We start from the raw sequence: 20,285 nt of genomic DNA, 5'->3' as shown, positions 1-20,285 counted from the left end.
AATTGTTGTAGGTGAAATCTCAGGACTGGTTTGATGCATGGGTCTCCAAACTGCGCCATCATCGATTGTATCGGCAGAATGAAATTGTGAGATCACCACGAGATGCTAGTTTTCACATATTTCCTTCAACCTCCACAGCTGAATCCTCACCAGCTGCTAATGTTTCAGTTGTGGATGGAAAGGTATGACTTTGTTATATAAAAGTCAGCCCGGAAACTGCTTGGAAGATTATGCAGACATATTTACTGAGTCTCATTTGACAAACCAGGAAGAGAAGGTTGGCTTTGAAAACTAACTCTCAGAAGACAATAGTGCCATTTAGCGTCCAAGTTAATTACAAGTATAGAATAGATTAGATGGGAATGTGGATCACCAAGAGAATTAACCGTTACTTTTCCTATGAATGGACTACATCTTAATTTTCAATGGCTTTACAAGCATATTAGAGAGTAGAGTGAACATTTGGTTAATCAATACCTAGAAATCAGTGTCTTTCTGGGTGGTAATAAGAAGACCACAGTGTTTTCAGAAAGAAACTTGCTTTTTTGCCTTGAGCTAGAATGCATACGTGACCACGAGAGAGACCAGTGAATTTCCCCATGATAAGGCAAGTGGGCTAGAGATTGCGACAGTAACCTAAGTAGGGGCCTATTTGAGACTGGGCTCTGTGTTAAGCGTTGGACATTCATTCGTCTCTACTCTCTAATATAGCCAAACCTCAGAGACGGTTAAGAATTTTTCCAGAAGACATTATCAGCTGAGTCTTCATCTCAGCTCCATCTGAATCTTCATCTTTGTTTCCAAAATCAGTGTCTTTTCCACTGTACCAGATTAAGGGAGGCTGAAGCTATTCTTTGGGCTGTTTTTTTCTGTGTTGAACCACTAGAGGTGTTACCTGTTAAAAACCAAGGTTAGGTCAATGGAACAGGGAGAGAGCTGTTTTTGCCTTTGCTGCAATAATTAGGTTTTCTGAACCATAGCCACATTGCACTACCCAGGATTCTTCCAGTTTCTTACTTGGCACCTGATATTGAGAACAGAGACATCTGTGAACAACTGGCTGCCACAGGGAACTGAGTTCAAGTGTGTTTCAGTGAAGGTTCTGCTTTTCTCTGTTTTCCTACATAGGGGTGTATGGACTAATATATATCCAAGTTTCCTTACCAAGCATTGAAAAACCTCATGGGGTAACTGGAAGACTCATCAAATCAGATTAAATTAAATACAGCTGTATTTAGCTATTGCTGTTTTGATGGAAATTACTTAAGTCATTTTTGTTAAATCCTGTTAATTATATTTGGTTGACCCAAAAGTTCATTCAGGTTTTTCCATAACATCCTACAGAAACACCCAAAGAACTTTTTGACTAACCCAGTATTTCACAAGGCTCTCAAACATATTTCATTCTGGAATATCTCTCTTCTAGAAACAGGGTGTTGGATTAACCCTGATACTAACTGCTTCTGAAATATAAGGAAATGAATCAGTTGTTGTTTAATCACTAAGTCAAGTCCAACTCTTTGGTGACCCCATGGACTATATAGCCTGCCAGGCTCCTCTGTCTGTGGGATTTTTCAGGCAAGAATACTGGCGTGGGTTGCCATTTCCTTCTCCAGGGGACTAATGAATCAGTAAATCGGGGTTATTAGGGAACAGGGCACTTACTGAGTAACACACACAAGATGTTCAAGATAGTTCCCAAGATTCTCTGGGCCTCCTGTGTTCTCATCACAAAATGGAATGAATCCCAGAGTTAGTCCAAATTAAACAAGAAATGTATTCTAGATGGATATTAAATATATATACATATTTAATCATTTGGTTCTTCCAGCTTCTGCCTGTGTCTTTGGCACAGAGTGTTGATAAAAGATGTATTATTTTCATCTCTTGTGTTATGTATTAAATAACTTGGGTGACATCTGAGACTGGAGAACTGAAACCAAATCCTCCCCATTGTTTGCCTTGGAATAAGAAAGGGCTTCGGCTCTGGTTTTCATAGATGTATTGCTCTCATTACAAACAACATCCCTGTAAGACCTAACTCGGTGAAAGATGTCCATTACATTTATCAAAATGCAATAAAGAGTGAAAAGACCTTTTTATCACTTTGCTTGCATCCTAGGCATCAAATGATGAGGTTCCAGAATGTTAATTGCTTTGTGGCCCTGTGCGGGCAATAAATAAGTCTGGATTTGCTAAGCATGTGCATCCTTCACTTCATAATGATTTACAAGAGACACAATCAGTTGTAATTGAATATTAAAGTCAAGTATGGAGTTTTAAAGTTGTTTCAGCTTTAGGGGAATACGTTTCTGCTTTTTTCTTGGAGTGTTTCTCACACTCACGTTAGTATCTACATACTTCATACAACTTTATTTCATATAAAATCTCTTTAATAGAAAGTCTGTGAACCATAGATAATAATAACTTGCCAAGGCTGCCTCTTTTTTTGCCATGCTGTGTGGCTTATAGAATCTTACTTTGCTGACCAGGGATATAACCCAGGCTCCCGTCAGTGAAAGCGCCAAGTCCTCACCACTGGAGTGCCAGGGAATTCCCAAGACTGCTATTTTATACGTTACAGTTTTCAGTATGCAATGTCATACTGAATATGCAGTTTTCAATATTTTGATCGAAAGGATGCTTGCTGGTACATAATGTATTTAAGAATCACAAGTGGCTGATAACACCATGAGTTAGTCATAAGGGTACAGAAAGCTTTCAAAAAGTAAAGGCCTTCATTCGTGAGTTGAGGACTGCAAGAAGGACACTATCAACCATAACTTAGTGGGTAATTAAAAACCATTGAAAATTTGAGTTGGCAGGCCCTGGCAAGTATAATATTCTTAAGCATTGTCTGCTTCATTGTACGGTGGAGACAGCAGCTTAACGAGTGTTGTTATCACCTATGAATTTTTACTCTCCTGAGCTTGTACCACATTTAGTCAAGAGGCTTCTTCCATATTTTGAGCTTGCCTTTTTTCCCCCCTTTTTAATGTAGTTTTGAGGATGCTAGTGTTCTTTTTAGTCACTTACATGTACTGTTCCTGCCTAACCCTACACATTTTGCTGTTCGCTGTAGGTGCAGCCAAACAGCTTTCCATGGCAGTCCCCTCTGCCCTGTAGCAGCAGCCTCCCTGCAACCTGCACGACCGGCCAGAGCAAGGTGGCGGCCTGGCTGCAGGACTCGGAAGAGATGGACAGGTGTGCAGAAGGTCAGTTCATGCCTGGTGTGGGCTCTCAACATGAGCCAATGAGACAGACACAAAAGGGGCAAGTTGTATGGGTCCTGCACCTTTCGGGTTTCTTGCCTGTCCATTCTCCTGCACCCTCAGAACTACTGAATCTGGCTTTGCCCTTACGCTGACTCCCACCGACTTCAACCCTCTCGGCCCCTTTCCTTAGCAGTTTCCTCTGGCTTCCTTAGCCTCCCACACCCTGCACCCTGGGGGCGATCACGCAGCTGAGTGCTGCCTCAGGAGGACCCTCCACCCTCTCTCCTGAGAGTCCACAAGGTCACTTACACGGCTGCCTTCTCTGCTGCTCTGTCTGGCCCACGGAACAGTGTGTGTTCCCCAACTACCGGCAAGAAATAGCCATGTTATACTGCATCTTTAGCCAGCATTACCTGGTCGTGGTGTCCCACTCTGGATCAGTTATTGAATACTCTGAACTAGTACACAGTTCCTTCATTATACCATCTCTCAGCCTCTTGACCTGCAGAAGCTTTTTCCTTCCATGTCATGACCCTGAGCATGTTGGTTCAAACTGGATCCACAGACCATTTCCAGTCTGTGAGACGGCTTTCATTTGACATTCAAAAATGAAAAGAAAAAAAATAATAAAAACAGGTATTTAATAAAGCTAAATTGATTTCATTTTTAAATTATTTTTAGCTTATATTGGACCTCTTTTTTAATATTAAATTTTTTCCTTTATAAAGTTATGGTGAAAGGAGATGTTATAGTATTTTATGACCTCACTTAGAAAAATTGAAATTTGGTGATCTATGTTCATGCCTTGACCAAAACAAATTTTTTTTTGCTCTCCACATGTGTGAACTCAAAGTCTGCGGCATTTTTATTAGTTCTCTCCACATCCCAAGCTCAGTATTTATGTGAAAAATATGACTTTGAGGGGGATGTTGTATTCATTAAGTGTGTCAAGCTAACATTCCATTGAAAGGGTTTTACTTGATTGTATACACAAAACACACAGATATTACTTCGCCTTTATGAACTTCAGGTTGGAGAAGAAGCTGAGCTCCCTGTCCTACATACTGAAGACTCGCTCGCCTCTGCGGCTGTGCCAGTCAGCCTGCCTCTCCTCCACTTTCTGCCTCCTTGTTCGTGCTTGTGGCGTTCAACCTGGCCACCAATGTTGTTGAAAAGATGGAGATTGTTCACTGGGACCCAAGTGCATTCATGTGACCAAAATAAACAGACATTGGCCTTGATGCCAAGAAGCCCCTGACTGGTGGGGGCTGTCTCTGTCTCCCTGTGTGCTTCTAAATAATCTGTGGCCCATTCCTGTGCCCTTATGCCAGCCTTGGGGGTGACCCTCCTTTCTCCCCATCCTGACCTCTCCACCTGTGTCCTCGTCCTGCCATTCTCCAGGATTTAGCAGAGGAATGATCTCTTCTCTTGGGAACAACCTAAGTCTTTCCCACCTTCCTTGTTCCTGCCTGTAGACTCCAGCTTCTCTCCCCTAAGTTGACTTGGCCCTTATGACTCTATGGCAAAGCGTTCTTGGCAACAAGAGGCCGTCTGATTTCTGCTGTGTTCTCAAGCCTCATCCTGTGACCCGCCCTGCAAGACCTTGTCTAATGGGCCTCCACTTTTAGGTCCTGTGAAGTTTTCCCTTTTTCTCCAGTTGTTCCTCCTTTATTTCACTGGGATTCTACTCTGGTCAGCCTTGGTTGTAGGGATGGTCAAGATTGAGTATTCTGCTTTTAGCTTCAGTAATAATAAGCAGAGTTTACTGAGTGCTTATGGGGGTCGGGCACAGAGTTAAGTACTTTACATATGTGGTCTTTTATACGTTTTCACAATAGTACCAAGCAGGAATTATGAGCCATATTTTTCTAAATAGGAAGACCACAGCTCAGAGAGGTTGAATAACTTGTCCATGTTACACAGCAAGTACTTGGCAGAGCTGCAGGGCTAACCCAGATCAGCTTGATCCCAATGACTATGCTCAGTGCTCTGGAAACAACAGGCATGCTTCTTACCGCAGTCTCTATTATGATGAGGATGAGGATGATGATGATAAGATGGTAGTGGTCGTGGTGGCAGTGGATAGGATGGGTCACGTCTTGTGCAGCAGGCGCTGTTCTAGGTGTTTTATATGCATTGACTCATTTAATCCTCTCAATGCCGCTTTACAGGTGAGAAAACATAGGCTCAGAGAAGTCAGGTCACTTTAACCAAGTCCACACAGCCAGTGACGGTGGAGCTGGGATTCAGACTCAGGGTCTGACTCCAGAGAGTATGCTCTTAATCACTGTACCGTATTTCCCTCAAACAGGCTGAACACCCTGTGTCTCAGACCTCTGTACGCAGCCTGTGCTGCATTCCCAGCCGCCTCCTGCACTGTTGACCCTTTCTGTTGATGCGCTTGGTCACGCTCTCTTCTCAGCCTGTCAAAAACCAATTCTGTCTCCTCTGTGGAAATGGCCCCAGCTCTTGGATTCCCCTGTGTTTGTCGGTGCTGCCGTCATAACCACTCCTGAAACCTCTGTCACCTCTGCCCCACCCAGCCTGTTCATCCCGTGGAGGCTGAGGTCATTATTCCTTTGAAACCTACCCGCCCCGCCACCCCGACCTCTCGCCCTCATCTGCCTTCCTCTGGAATTCCATTTCTGCCAACCAACTCATGCTCTCTCTTTGCTCACCGGCCTCTGACTGGTACCCGCACCCTCAGTCTCTTGCTTTGTGACTCCATGGCTCTCAGAGGCTCCTGGGGAACTGCTGCTCTTGGATGTGTTCACAGATGGTGCCAGCACTTAGCAGGCATCATTCCATTGCCCTTGGCTATGAGATATATGTATTACTGCTGCCCCCACTTTGCCGATGAGGAAAGTGAAATGCGTGGAAGTTAAGGAATCTTCCCAGTTATGCACTGCCCTGATGGAGAGGCTGGGGCTCCAGCCAACCCGCATTTACTAATCCCAAAGCCAAATCTTTGTTCACTACATAAAATATGTAGTCCCTCAAGACCTCTATTTCTTAAAATAACTTTTGCAAAAATCTCTTCGAGTGGTTTTCTGTGGACTCTTGGGCCGTAGTCCAAGCTACTTAGCCCAGCATTTAACACCAACTTTCAGGTTTCTAGCCCTGCCTGCCCTTTCAACCTTGCCTTCCATAGGCCGAACTGAACTTGCTATCTCCAGAGTCCTTGCACGTTCCTGCCTCCATGCGTTTGCACAGGCTGTTCTCAACCTACTGTGACTGCTCTGCCCTTGTCCATCTTCCTATTTTTCTGAATCCTCTATCAATCCTCCAGACCCACAAAAGTTTCCACTGTCTTATCTACTCTGACGACCTCAAACCACAGTATCTATCCCTTTCTTGAACTACCACAGCACTTTTTTTTTGGTCTATTCTGATCGTTTTATAGAGTCCCATCATTGAGGTTGGTTGCAGCTCAGAAGTTCATCATGTAACATCTTCTTGAACCCATAACATAGCACATTTATAGTTCCAGTACTTAAAGAGGCTAGCTATTCATAGGTCTGGATGTCTGTCAGTCCAGATCTCAAGTATGTAAGGGAGTTTCTTAGCTCTTGGAAAGCCATTTTTCTCACAAATGCAAAATGTTAAATTAGTATTTTATGTGCCTTCCTTGTGTACCAGTATATCCATCACTAAAATGGATACATAATAGTTTAAGGTACAGATTATTTATTGCATATATTTTCTTTAAACCAGAATGTAAATTCCATAAATCTTACTTTACCGCTGTATTCACTATGCTTAGAACTATGCTGGTTGCATAGTGTCTTCCTAACCAGTTGTACCGAAATGAAATAGTAAAGGGATAACTTTGGATGTGCTCTGAGTGCGTAGTCATCAGTTGTGTCCGACTGTTTGCAGCCCTTTGGATTGTGGTCCACAAGGCTCCTCTTTGTGTGGGATTTTCCAGCAAGAATACTGACCCAGGAGTCAAACCCGTGTCTCCTGTGTCTCCTGCATTGCAGGCAGATTCTCTACCCACTGAGCCATCGGGGAACCTTAATTAATCATTGCACAATTGGATAATATGGTTTTTTTTATTTTAACTTTTTATTTTATGTTGGAGTATAGTCGACTGCAATGTTACCTTCGTTTCAGCAAGGCAATTCAGTTATACATATACATATATTCACTCTTTCAGATTCTTTTCCCATATAGGTTATTACAGAATATTGGATAGAGTTCTTTTTAGGACAAAGTAGAGATGATGAGAAAATAAGTAAACTGCTATATCCTTAAGTTTTCAAATTTTTACTATTATAAACTATCTCAACAGTCCTTTCTTGGCATAATTTTTCCTTTTTCCAAGATTCTAAAAATAGATTTGATCTTGATTTAATGAAATTCTAGAGTTTTTTTTAAAGGTATTTTTATTGTCTTGGGTAAATTTTTATAATCCTTATGTATAATCAGACATCTAGGCAAGGAGTAAAATTCTGCCAAGGATTTCATTTCTTCCATATTTTAAATGATAGAAGTGTCAAGAAATGGTGAGGCTTGTTCCAAGTTAAGGCTCTAGAAGAATGATTAAACATAGTGCAATTAATATTCCATAAACACAGTTTCTGGTTTTCATAGAATTTTCAATGAAAGTTGCTACTTTCATTAAGAAGGTAAGAGAGTAAATATTAACTGTTACCACTAAACAGGTAAGAAAACTACAGCTGAGAAATATAAAGTAAATCAATGTTTCCCAACCTTAGTTTTGAATCCTTTTGCCTTTGATCAAATCCATTCACCAAGTTCTCTTTCCATTCTGTTAGAAAGGGTTTTAAGCCCCATTTTTAGATCTCTATACTACCTACATATACCATTTGTATAGAATAATCACAGTTATTATGAAGAATGAGTGTAAATTTAGCAAATAGAATGCTTAATGGACAGGTAGTGTCAGGTTATGTCCCTGTCAGCATGCTTATAATGCAGTTTTAAGACAAGTTAAAATGAGGTCTCTTTTCACCATCTTCTTTCTCCTCTTCCCTCCAGCCCCTTCCTTCTTTCTTTGTACTGCTTTTCTCTCTCATCCCTTTTATCTTTTGTATTTCCTTCCTATCCAGCCCACTTGCTTTATTCTCTTCATGGGGGAAATGGGAGGAGTGTAATGGTGCTGCCTCCCCTGAAATGAGGAGAGAGTGATGGAAGGGTCCTGGCCTCCTCAGTACTCTCTTCTGCCACCTCCGTTAGGTCATTTCCTCTCTTGAGGAATTTAAAGGCCACTGATGGCCAAGAGTTCCCTGGAAGAGCCACAGCAGCCCTTGAGTAGCTCACCCAGACTCCAGCCTAGGGCAGATGCTGCTGAGAGATGGCGCCTGGGCGGGGCCTGGCCCCTAGTGTATTGCTGCTGCCCTGCTCTCTGGAGGGTGTGCAGGGGTTCTGAGTCCTACACACGAAGACCTTCACAGCAGGTAGACATGTTCCTAACAGCAAAACTGGACGACCACTGAAGTTCCCTGGAGCGTGCTTCTGATGTGACAAAGGCCATCTCAGCAGAGTCTCCCAATGTCACTGAGATTTTAATAGCTTTCTACACTAATTGTTCATCTGTAAGAGTGGGTTTTGAACTCATCCAATAAATAATCAGTGGTTTGCTGGTTCTAAACCAGAGAAGGTTTTCATCTGCCAGTATCATCGTCCTGTAAACATAGATCTACCTGATCATATTTGCCATAATTTGGATACACTGCCTTTTATTATCATCACCACCACTTCCTGACCAGTTGTAACATATTTTTATTTCTGATCTGTTTTAGACCTTGCACACTGCCAGTCAAACCTTGTGGAACTTAGCAAACTCCTGCAAAATTTGGAAATACTTCAGAGAACTCAGTCAGCACCTAACTTTACTGACATGCAGGTAAACATATTATAGCTGCTGGTCAAAGGAACTTAAAATATTCACTCAGAATTTTTACTGAATTGTTATATGAATATATAAGGCAATATTTAAAGGGACATAACTATAATACAGATTAGTTTATATTCTGGAGTTATTCTTAATAACTTTTTGAATCTTGGTGTCATTGTGTTAAGATGTCTTTTTTAAAATGTTGTACATTTAAATACAAGCTAACTAGAAGTGAATATCTGAATCATTCTCCCACATTTATGTTGCATTAGAAATGATAATTATGAAGGTATAATTTGGGTACTGTAAGAATTTGTGCTCTTTCCAAGTAGCAGAAAAACACCAAAGATCTCTAATCCTATTTTCATTTTGTATAGCAGAAAAATATGTTTTGTTTTTGTCTGCTTTTAATGCCCTTTATGCATCAGATGCACCTTTATCTCCTGGCTGGTTTGCTTTAGGTATCTAACAATGATTCTTTACTAACTTGCTGTGCTCTCTTTGTCTATGCCTGTATTATCTGTGTTAACTTAATAATGCTTTGTTGCTTTTAACTATTTATGCAATGTAGGCTAACTGTGTAGATATTTCAAAGAAAGACAAGCGAGTCACAAGACGATGGAGAACAAAAAGTGTCAGCAAAGATACAAAAATACAACTGCAGGTACAGACCTTACTTTTCCTTCATTCATATTTATAGATATTTTTAAAAATATTAGTATTTATATATCAGTTCTTAGAAGTTTAAAAGTTTAAAGCAACTGTTAACTGCTTTAAAGCTAGTGCTTTTCAGACTGAGTTGTATTATCTAAAATAGGGAGAAATCTATTCTTATTGTGGCATAAGTAAAAAGAATGTAAAAGAAAGCTTAAAATTATGTAATACAGCTGTCAAGTGGCATTTTCATTCTCAGTTATGGCCTTTGAACCATTAAAACATATTTTAACAAAAAATCACCTTAAAAATCTAGACTAAAAATCAAATGGGTTGTAATGAACATTTGTATATACTAAATCTTAAAAGAGCCTTTTATGTGTTAGTGTTGTCCAATCTTATATCTGTTAATTAATACATGAGATGAAGACTGCAATAGGTTAGAAATGAACAAACTTGGGTTCTAGTCTAATCACTGTGATTTCCTGGCAGTATAATCTCATTTATTTCTGTTAAATTGTCTGGGCCTCCATTAACTTCTGGGTAAAGTGATAGAGTTGCATTAATGATCTCTGAATTACCTTTCAACTCAAATTCTGTGATTCTACAAAAATAGATATTATTGGCCATCAACAGGCACTTTTAAAATTTGAACTAACGTCTTCATGGTTCATAATAAACTTACTTGAAATTCATTTAAAATAAGTTATATGAATAGTTGAAAATTTTTAACATAAGATCCTCTTATGTCATTGCATTGCAATATACAAAATATGGTAAATGCCTACAACCTCTCATGTCAGAATTCATGTTACTTTCAGATCCTTAAGCTTGAAATTTTACCACTCCAGTCCTAACTATATATTAATATTATGAAGGACTCTTGCCCTGCACAATCAGAATTAGACTCCTGATTTTGCTTTTCTTTTTATTATGCTGTAAATCAATGTGTAACACAAAGAAGGACTGCTTTTTAGAATATTTCAGTGTCTTTTAAATAAGAACAATAATTCTTCCTTAATTCTGATTTTACTGATAACATTCTTTGTGTTTTAATTCTAAACGTGTAAATAACTAATTCTTCGTTACTTTGCTTACTAATCTGATTAATTTGAAAATAGATTTTTGCAAGCAATAAAGATCTTTTTTTTTTTTTAGTTAGAATGTCCACATTGTGTGAACACAATTTTTTGTGGTCTTTTGTTCAGTATGTTTTTCTGGTTTTTTTCCCGTCTATTCAGAAAATTAATACTGTAGAGACAAATGTGTCAAATGACTTCACAAGGAAATTGCCTAAAATTGCTTTTGGGAGTACCATATTTTTGAGCAAGTGATTGTGTAGTTTTGTGTGTGTATTTTTAAAACATAGTATCTATGGTTATCATAGGCAAGGAAAGAGAACCTTAATTGTAAATAGAATAACTGGACAGGGCCAGCATCATAGGAACATGCACAGTTGTGGGTAGATACCATTTCAATCTTATTTTTTATAAGATAGCCAATTGAATACACAACTATGATAGCCATAGTTGTGTATTGCCATTCACAACTATGGTCTTGAGTAGGCTGGTTCTGTCACTGACTTTTTCTTCCTGAAGGAAACAGAATGCCATTCTGAATAACCCTCCCATTCACAGGCTGTGCTTTTCAGTGTGTGGAGAGTTTGATGAAGGTTTTTCTTTCTTTTTAATCACCGAAAGAAGTTGTTCAAAAAGAGGAAAATATTCTTCTTTCATATTTATATCACACGTTGGGGTTGACTGTTTGTTCTTAAAGTTTCATTTATACTCTTTTGCCTTGTTTGTTTTGCCAAAGAGTGGGAAAATGGCCCTCGTGAGTCTAGTTCAGTTATTTGGGGAGAACTGAAATCATTTCATCCCCATACTCAAAGAAAGTGTTAAACTTTCAAAAGTAGGAAATTTAGTTCCAACTCCAGTGGAAATAAATAGACGAAGGGGTGGTGGTAAGCTGTTAATCGTTTCCAGAAAAACCTCACTTCCACTTGAATTGGTAAAACAAAAGATCGTAGGGTGAATGCTACAGAATTTAGTACAGCCCCTAGACTTTTTCTGCTCAGTCACACCAGCGACTTTCCAAGACCCCTTAGAATGCTCATTCTCTATCACTGCAAAGTTACCAGAAGTTTCTTCACCATCATACCTTACTGGGGAACCATAAGAATCAGCCAGTGATGACAATGACTGATATGAATGTCAGTACTCATCAGGTTTTTACCTACAGAAAGGCATAGCATTTATTTTTACTGTGATGGATTAAATATACCCACCCTAATATGCGTATTTCCTCCTCCTGTTTTAAATGTTTCTTGACCATTAGAACTGCATCTCATGGTTCCAAGTATTTGTTTTGAGCTCATAATTGTCTCACTACTTGGATCACTTTCTCTGAATGAGAGGCTTTTCATAGTAAATGGCTCATTTTTCGTCCTGTCTGTCATTTGGAATGTTTAGTCCACCAGCCATTTATGGAGGAAATCTAAACTGTCTTGTGGCGGTGGTGGCGGTGGTTATTGTTATTTCTGTTGTTACAGATCTTGTTTTATGGAACTTTTGCATTCTGTAGTTGTAATTTTTGAGATAATTATAAAATAGATCATTTTAAAAATTGACCTCAAAAAAGTAAAAAATGAAGAACATGTTAAACTAGATGTTTGACTGTTTATTCTTACATAAGTACACTATTGATTTGAATGTGAATGTTAAAATTTGGACCACATTTCTACATGAAGCTACTGGGAAGCTAGCTCAAGAATCCATTGAGTAATTCATTGGAGGCAATAGGTGTCCTAGAAGTCTCTGTGGAATTACCCGTAAGGAAAAATATTCCCTGTGTCCCAAAGTTTAAATTTCTGATTCTAATAAAAATCTTGGTATCATCATTATGCAGTAAAACAGTTTGGTTGTGTTTTAAACGAATGGAGGATGGCAAGAAGAGAATGATTTCATAAGGGTTGCTGGAGAAGAGATTACTTCTAGATTTCCCATGTTGCTAATAGCATGAATTAAATACTAGGTCCCTAGACAGTAGAGAGAATGAGGTATGGGGTAGCAGATAAATGATCTGTTGTCATTCATTCATCCTGGATCTCACAGATGCTCAAATTACACTGAAGAGTAGAACTACATTCTTTCTCATTTTTTTTAACCACAGTAGGCATAAAGAGATTTTGTATAGAAAATGTTTTGTCTGACACAGATTATGTTTGTGTGTTTGTGTTTAATAATCATATACATATATGTACACAAAGGATTTGTGAAGATGGAAGAGAAATGTGAATGTAATTTGGAAAATTTGAAGAGAATTGGAGATCTAAGAATTTAAAATATTTTTCTGTTGTCCAAAAAGACTAACACAGCCATGCTGGTTGTTTTTGTTTGTTTGTTTGTTTCTTCTCAGTCTGACTGTTATGTGACTCTGAAAACATTTCAGCTAATTGGAACTGAAATTAATTCTCACAGCCTTGAAGAGTCAGGGTCTGTCAAATGCAGGCACAGTTGAGTTGATTAGAAGGAAATATTATTATCCCTTAATCCTGTCCACCAAAAAGAGAAGAAAGAAAAGCTCTAAGAGTCTTCTACTGGCACATCACTAAATGAAACATATACCTTCAGGTTTTCATAGTTGATTTTTATAGGTGTTATCTCAACACACTGAGGACATTGTGGTTGACCTTCCTATTCTCTGGGGACTGGCTTCCTCCTTGGAAAATTCTTCAATCAGAAAATCCCAACACCATACTTAATACTGAATCCCTCCCTTTATAGGAGGAGAGAAAGTGGGGAGTTGAATATTCCTGGTATCCTTCCCCTTACTTTCGCTTCCCAGCAAGAAACAAAAAACTCTTCCTGGCCAACAGAAGGCTTTCATTACAACCTGTTTGTTTTAGCCTTTGCATATTATTTATTTAGTCACCTTCCCCTGAACTTATTTTTTCCTTTGCTTCCATTTACTGAATGCCTTTTGGCTTCATATAACATGGCATTGCATGAATAAAACAAAAGGTAAATTGATTTTACCTTGAAATTGTAAGCTCTTCATCACTTCATAACTTTCCATCTTCTTTTGGAGTAGGGGTAATAGTCAGCAAATAGATAAGTGTTTGGGTGGTCTGCTGTGCTAAACTTCTCTCATGGCGTGACTGCTCCTTCAAGCTCTTTTCAATGCTAAGATTTAGCAAAAGTCAACTGCAGTTAAAAAATCTCCCTCTCCTTTGTCTGATTATCTTTCATCCTCCCATATCTCCCCCTCCCCGGTCCCGTGTTTTCTCCTCCCTCCTCTCCTCTCATTCACTGTCAGGAAGGGCCATCTGCGAAGGGCCAGTTCAGCACAACTCGGCGCCGGCAGAGGCTAGCAGCAGCAGTGGCTACAACAGTGAGTGGATTTCCACCTCCAGTGGATGTTTAAAGAGAATGAGAAACTGTGTACTAGCTATTCACTCCCCTGTGCTAATGGCGCCCCTGGCGGGGATGGCGTCCAGCACGGCCCTCCTGGGTTGGCGGAGCTCACACATGTTCCCAGACTGTCTGCGTGGCGGGTGTCTCACGCACACAGGTGTTTGGGTTTGCAACGGAAAACTATCATGTAATCCAGATCTCTGCTTCTACTCTCAGTGTTAGAAGCAGTTTAAATTCAAGGATGTATGTGGGATTTTCTTACATGGTGTGGGTTTTTTGGGGGGTTGGTTTTTGTTTGGTTTGTTTTTTTGCCATCCTGATCTTAGAACTTTTGCTAACTGATTTCGGTTTTTCTAAGAAAAGTCAATTACTACAGACATAAGTTGTGCTTTTTTGGTCGCAATGTGACTGTTTGAAAAGGGTGTGAGAATAAAGAAATGAGGGGACAAAAAGGTGAATTTTGATGCTATCTCTCAATGGCTACTTACACTTAGCAAAGGAAAATTGTTTTCTAGAAAGAATATTGAGCTGAAAATCAGAAAATATAATGTGGAAAGGAGAAAACCACAAAATTAAATGGTGTTTAATTCACATCTAGATTTTTTTTTTTTTTAAGAGAAAATAGTATGGATATTAGGCAGATAGAGGAAGTATTGAGATAGATAAGGCAGATAATCAAAACCTGCTTAGAATAGTGAACTATCCACATGGAATATGAAATAGAATATGTAAACACAAGAACCATATGCTGGATAAAAATACATCTTAATATTTGCTTAATCATAATCACCTATCAACTTTATAAATACAGAGTTCTGAGTTCATAGCAAACATTAGTTTTTTGGCTATTATATAATATTTCCTGGATTATAGTCTTGCTCTTGCTGCTGGTGTATTTTCAGACTAACGTTGCTGAAAAATATGAAAAGATTTTGGTTGCTTTCTAGGAGAATGGATATTGGTGTATGGATTGTTGGTTTTATGCTTCATAACTAGTGACTGACTCTTGATTTATATCTGGGTACTTAGCTGGATTGTTTGAGAGACAGAAATGATTTTGATTATGAAATGAACTAGTGACTTGAAATTTATTAGAGAAGTGACCGAAACTCACAGTTCTGTGAATATTTGAACAAATAAATATTTTAAATTGATTTCATAGTTAGTGGCTATCTTACACATGTATTCAAAAAAGATGAATAAAGTATCTAATACTGACATGGTAGCAAATTCTGACAATAAATACATGTAAAATCAATTTTAAAATTCTTAAATGTAACCTTTCATTTACAAAATTCAGAAATCCAAATGATTATTAGAGAACAATATCTCAGTATGGAAAGGAAAGGTCAGTCAATACAAGGTCAGAAAATACAAATGTTTCCTTAAATAATATATTTCTAAGATGGCATGCAGGAAGTGATTGTATGTCTACTATGTTCATTTTTTAATTGTAGATAAATATATCATGAATATAATAAAACTGAAATTAGAACCTATTTGAATAGAATAGGTTTATATTTTTTTTATTTGGAAGTGCAAGAGAAAAAGATTTTGAAAGATGGAAGAATTAATGCTCACCTTCCCCCCAGAGTAACTGTGACCACAGAGATTAAGAATAACTTAAAGCAACTAATGAGCAATGCTGGCACGTTTAGTCATATATTCAGGAATAAATAGAGAGAATGGGTACTCTTAAACCCTCTAGGATCTGTACTTTTAATTCCATACCAGAGCAGAACAACATCTAGCAGGATCTAACAAAATCATTTCTGCCTCCTCGGCCTCCTCACCCACATCTCAGCGACCTGTCACTGGCTACTCAGCCCTCCTGTGCCTTTGACTGTAGTGGTTCCCCTTAACTCCCTGTCATTCCTCCTCCCAAAACTAAAATTCAGTTCAGTTCAGTTCAGTCACTCAGTCATGTCCAACTCTTTGTGACCCCCTGAATTGCAGCACTCCAGGCCTCCCTGTCCATCACCAACTCCCGGAGTCCACCCAAACTCATTTGCATCGAGTCGGTGATGCCATCCAGCCATCTCATCCTCTGTCGTCCCCTTCTCCTCCTGCCCCCAAACCCTCCCAGCATCAGAGTCTTTTCCAGTGAGTCAAGTCTTCACATGAGGTGGCCAAAGTATTGGAGTTTCAGCATCAGCATCAGTCCTTCCAATGAACACCCAGGACTGTTCTTCTTTAGGATGGACTGATTGGATCTCCTTGCAGTCCAAGGGACTCACAAGAGTCTTCTACAGCACCACAGTTCAAAAGCATCAATTCTTCGGCACTCACCTTTCTTCACAGTCCAACTCTCACATCCATACATGACCACTGGAAAAACCATAGCCTTGACTAGATGGACCTTTGTTGGCAAAGTAATGTCTCTGCTTTTCAATATGCTGTCTAGGTTGGTCGTAACTTTCCTTCCAAGGAGTAAGCGTCTTTTAATTTCATGGCTGCAGTCACCATCTGCAGTGATTTTGGAGCCCAGAAAAATAAAGTCGGCCACTGTTTCCCCATCTATTTCCCATGAAGTGATGGGACCAGATGCCATGAACTTAGTTTTCTGAATGTTGAGCTTTAGGCCAACCTTTTCACTCTCCTCTTTCACTTTCATCAAGAGGCTTTTTAGTTCCTCTTCACTTTCTGCCATAAAGGTGGTGTCATCTGCATATCTGAGGTTATTGATATTTCTCCCGGCAATCTTGATTCCAGCTTGTGCTTCTTCCAGCCCAGCGTTTCTTATGATGTACTCTGCATATAAGTAAGCAGGGTGACCATATACAGCCTTGACGTACTCCTTTTCCTATTTGGAACGAGTCTGTTGTTCCATGTCCAGTTCTAACTGTTGCTTCCTGACCTGCATACTGGTTTCTCAAGAGACAGGTCAGGTGGTCTGGGATTCCCATCTCTTTCAGAATTTTCCACAGTTTATTGTGCTCCACATAGTCAAAGGCTTTGACGTAGTCAATAAAGCAGACATAGAAAGTTCCAGAAATTTTTCTGGAACTTTCTTACTTTTTTGATATTCCAGCGGATGTTGGCAATTTGATCTCTGGTTCCTCTGCCTTTTATAAAACCAACTTGAACATCTGGAACTTAGCCCACATGTTTTGAGTCTATCCTATCCTGCTTGGTGCTTTTTATCTGGAATTCTCCCAGGAGGCTCCAGTCACTTGTTCTCCTTGCCCAACTCAGATGTGTTAGGGCAGCTGAGGTTGCTCCCAAAGATAAGTACACCCAAGATGTTTCTGAGATTTGTTCTTGTTGATTCTTAGCATGCATGTCCGTGATGGCCCACTTACGCCATCAGTGAGACCCATCAGAATAGGGGGATGGAAAAGACACACCAGTGCCTCCCCATGCACTTGGTGCTCCCCACAGGCACCCCTGTGCACGTGATGCAGAGTAACCGCAGCAGAAGACCTTTTGCTTGGGCTCTGTGAGTTGTGCATTCTCAGTGTCTTCCTTATACCTGTTGTTATGTGTTCTCTTTCTTGCCCTTGTTTGCCATGTTTTTCTTCTCAGCGTCTGACTGAACTTTTAATAGAGAGGCCTTTATCTTAGGACCAAGTCTGGGTCCTCACTGGACTCCCTAGGCCTCCGCTGCACCTGGGCCTCCCATCACCACCTCTCCCTCAGCCTCCCTACCCACTCAAGGGAGGAGACCACTCTCCTACACAGTGTTAGTCCCTAGAGTGTTAGGGTTCCTGAGTGCAGATAAAACCCTTTCACATGATCCTCAACACATTTCATTTTTCCGCCATCAAACACCTACATTTCTTTTTCTCAAATGCTCTCCTGGTTCCTTGTATCCTGAAACCACATCCTTAAATCTGCAAACTCCTTGGTCTGTCTGTTACCTCAAGTCACAGTCTCTGCCCCTGACCTCCTCATCACCAGCACTTCCATGGACTCTCTCTGTCCCTCCTAGAGGGCCTTGGGCTCTCTGCTCTTTCTGTTAATAGATTTAACATCACCACAGTTATGGTCAGCAGTTTTCTTTATCTATCTTCAAACATTCTTCTGCATAAATCATCCCATTCCCTTATAGATGTCCTAGAAAACCTCAAGCGTTGTCACAAAGTTGCCGGGATAGGATTCCAGCAAATTATTGAACCCAAGGACTCCATTTTCTCAAATGGGTTATCTGCACTTTGGTATCTGTTCTCTGGAAGAGTCAGAAATTAAGTTCCTAATGAGATAAACAAGTTGTTGACATCTCCCAGTGCAGTGTAGCCAAGACCCCCATGGAGGATGAGAGTTACTCTGATGTCTCCAGATAACAAATGCTTCAGATATCCTATAGTACCATGCTTAAGTTAGCTGAATCTGGGAAAAAGCTTCATTCCCTCTTTCTTTCCTGGGAAGCCTGAATGTCTTTTGAGATAAATAACTCCTTGCCAGGACCAAGCTGCAGCCTAAGGACCCTCTTAAGCCTCAACTGCCATCACCCAGACCCACAAACTGCAGCTCAGGTTAGATTTTTAGGGGTCTCTCCCTCCCCTCCATCCTCTATGTCTTTTGTGCACATGCTTGCTTGCTCCCTCTTGCCCCTTCGCCTCCCTTTTTCTAACATGAGATTTAAAGCTAAGTCAAAAAATGAGGGAAGGAAGAGGTTCTAGCATACCTATGCATCAGACAAAATATTGGTTCCTTCCTCCTACAGCGTATTTTCTGTTAGATAGAGGATGTGAATTAGCTTTTAATTTATACAAAATTCAGCTTGTGGAGGCATCTAAGTCTGGTTCTTGAAGGTAATTGAATGCATATCTGTGTAGTAAGAATTAGGGGAGTTTACTGGTGATCTGATTTATAAAAGGAATTGGCATTCTCATTCTCCAAGAATGGTTGGCTGACAGCATTTGTAATGACCAGGTAGAAGCTTCTAGAAAGAGAGAGAAGGAGTATTTTGCCTCCACCCATCAGAAGCCTAGTCCAAATCCAAGGGCAAGGAAACTTCTAGCCATTCGGCAAAATCTCAATGGACATGAGTTTGAGTGAACTTTGGAAGTTGGTGATGGACAGGGAGGCCTGGCGTGCTGTGATTCCTGGGGTTGCAAAGAGTCGGACACGACTGAGAGACTGAACTGAACTGAACTGAACTGATAGTAGTATGACTTTATTTTACTTAATGCTTTTTGGCCAGTTCATAAGCCACGTTCATGTATGTAACAGAGTTGTATGTCATATACAAAGTAACTGTAGTAATTTATATAATATTTCATTTACAGATGTATTTTGATAAGTCAATTTCAAATTTAATTGCAGATCTCTTTAAGCCATTATTATATGTAGTATTAAACTTATGTTTTATCTGATGACAATGGAGCAAGTGAATCTTTCTGTATATGCACCTCTTGAATTTTTACCTGTTCAGTGAATTCTTGCTCCAGGCTCAGAAAGAAGTCAGCATAAAAAGCCCTCTGACTTGAATACCCAGACTTTGTGAGAGAAGGTCAGCTACATCACAGATTAGATGGCTTTCTGCCAGTATTGTTTCAGTGGGTTCAGAGCTGAAGCCTGTCTGGGATTATGCCTTTTCTTCCTGTCATTTTGTCATCGTCTCTCCCTGTGACAGTGAGCAGCCAGTGAGTCAGTAGCAGTACTACATCAACTATGGGAAACTGAGATTCCTTCCCACCCGAACCACCTGCAGAAGAGATGAGTACTGTCTCCAAGTGTGTCATCAGAGAGGAGTCTATTATGTTGGAGAATAGGATGCATCTTTTCTGTGTAGGAGATTGCAGGACAGTGTGCTGCTGCTCTTTAATCATTTGTGTCCTCCCTTTTCAGGTTCCTTTCAGTGCCACCATGTCCCCAGTTCGCTTGCATTCCTCCAACCCCAACCTTTGTGCAGATATTGAATTTCAGACCCCTCCTAGCCACCTCACAGACCCTCTGGAAAGTTCAACGGATTATACAAAGCTTCAAGAAGAATTTTGTCTGATTGCGCAGAAAGGTAACAATAAATGTAATGTGCCCTCTATAGTGGCTCTCTTCCTGGATGGGAAGTTGCCATTCATTCTCTTACCCTTGTCTAGGTGGTCATGGTGGCAAGGTCAAAAGGTTCATATACTTACTGCAGTTCTGTAGATAAAACGCAGTGGGATATGATGACTGCCTCCTGGGAAAAACACA

At 40.0% G+C, this 20,285-nt stretch overlaps 1 protein-coding gene across 5 annotated transcripts in view; it reads left to right on the top strand.

The window, feature by feature from the left end:
- The window catches only part of OSBPL6 (oxysterol binding protein like 6), a 158,544-nt gene that overhangs the window by 102,749 nt on the left and 35,510 nt on the right, over positions 1-20,285 (top strand). For 3 of the 5 annotated variants that reach the window (XM_052654702.1, XM_052654677.1, XM_052654712.1), the window contains exons 9-13: positions 12-182; positions 3,083-3,215; positions 8,984-9,087; positions 14,050-14,124; positions 19,941-20,106. In XM_052654702.1, the coding sequence (XP_052510662.1) occupies positions 12-182; positions 3,083-3,215; positions 8,984-9,087; positions 14,050-14,124; positions 19,941-20,106 (649 nt within the window). The remainder of the gene's footprint in view (positions 1-11; positions 183-3,082; positions 3,216-8,983; positions 9,088-14,049; positions 14,125-19,940; positions 20,107-20,285) is intronic. The other 2 variants (XM_052654694.1, XM_052654685.1) reach the window with 1 other exon arrangement.

This window comes from Budorcas taxicolor, chromosome 2 (assembly GCF_023091745.1).
Source record: "Budorcas taxicolor isolate Tak-1 chromosome 2, Takin1.1, whole genome shotgun sequence".
In the NCBI taxonomy this organism is placed as follows: Eukaryota; Metazoa; Chordata; class Mammalia; order Artiodactyla; family Bovidae; genus Budorcas; species Budorcas taxicolor.
Note: the sequence above shows the minus strand (reverse complement) of the source record. Positions and strands in the feature narration are given on the sequence as shown.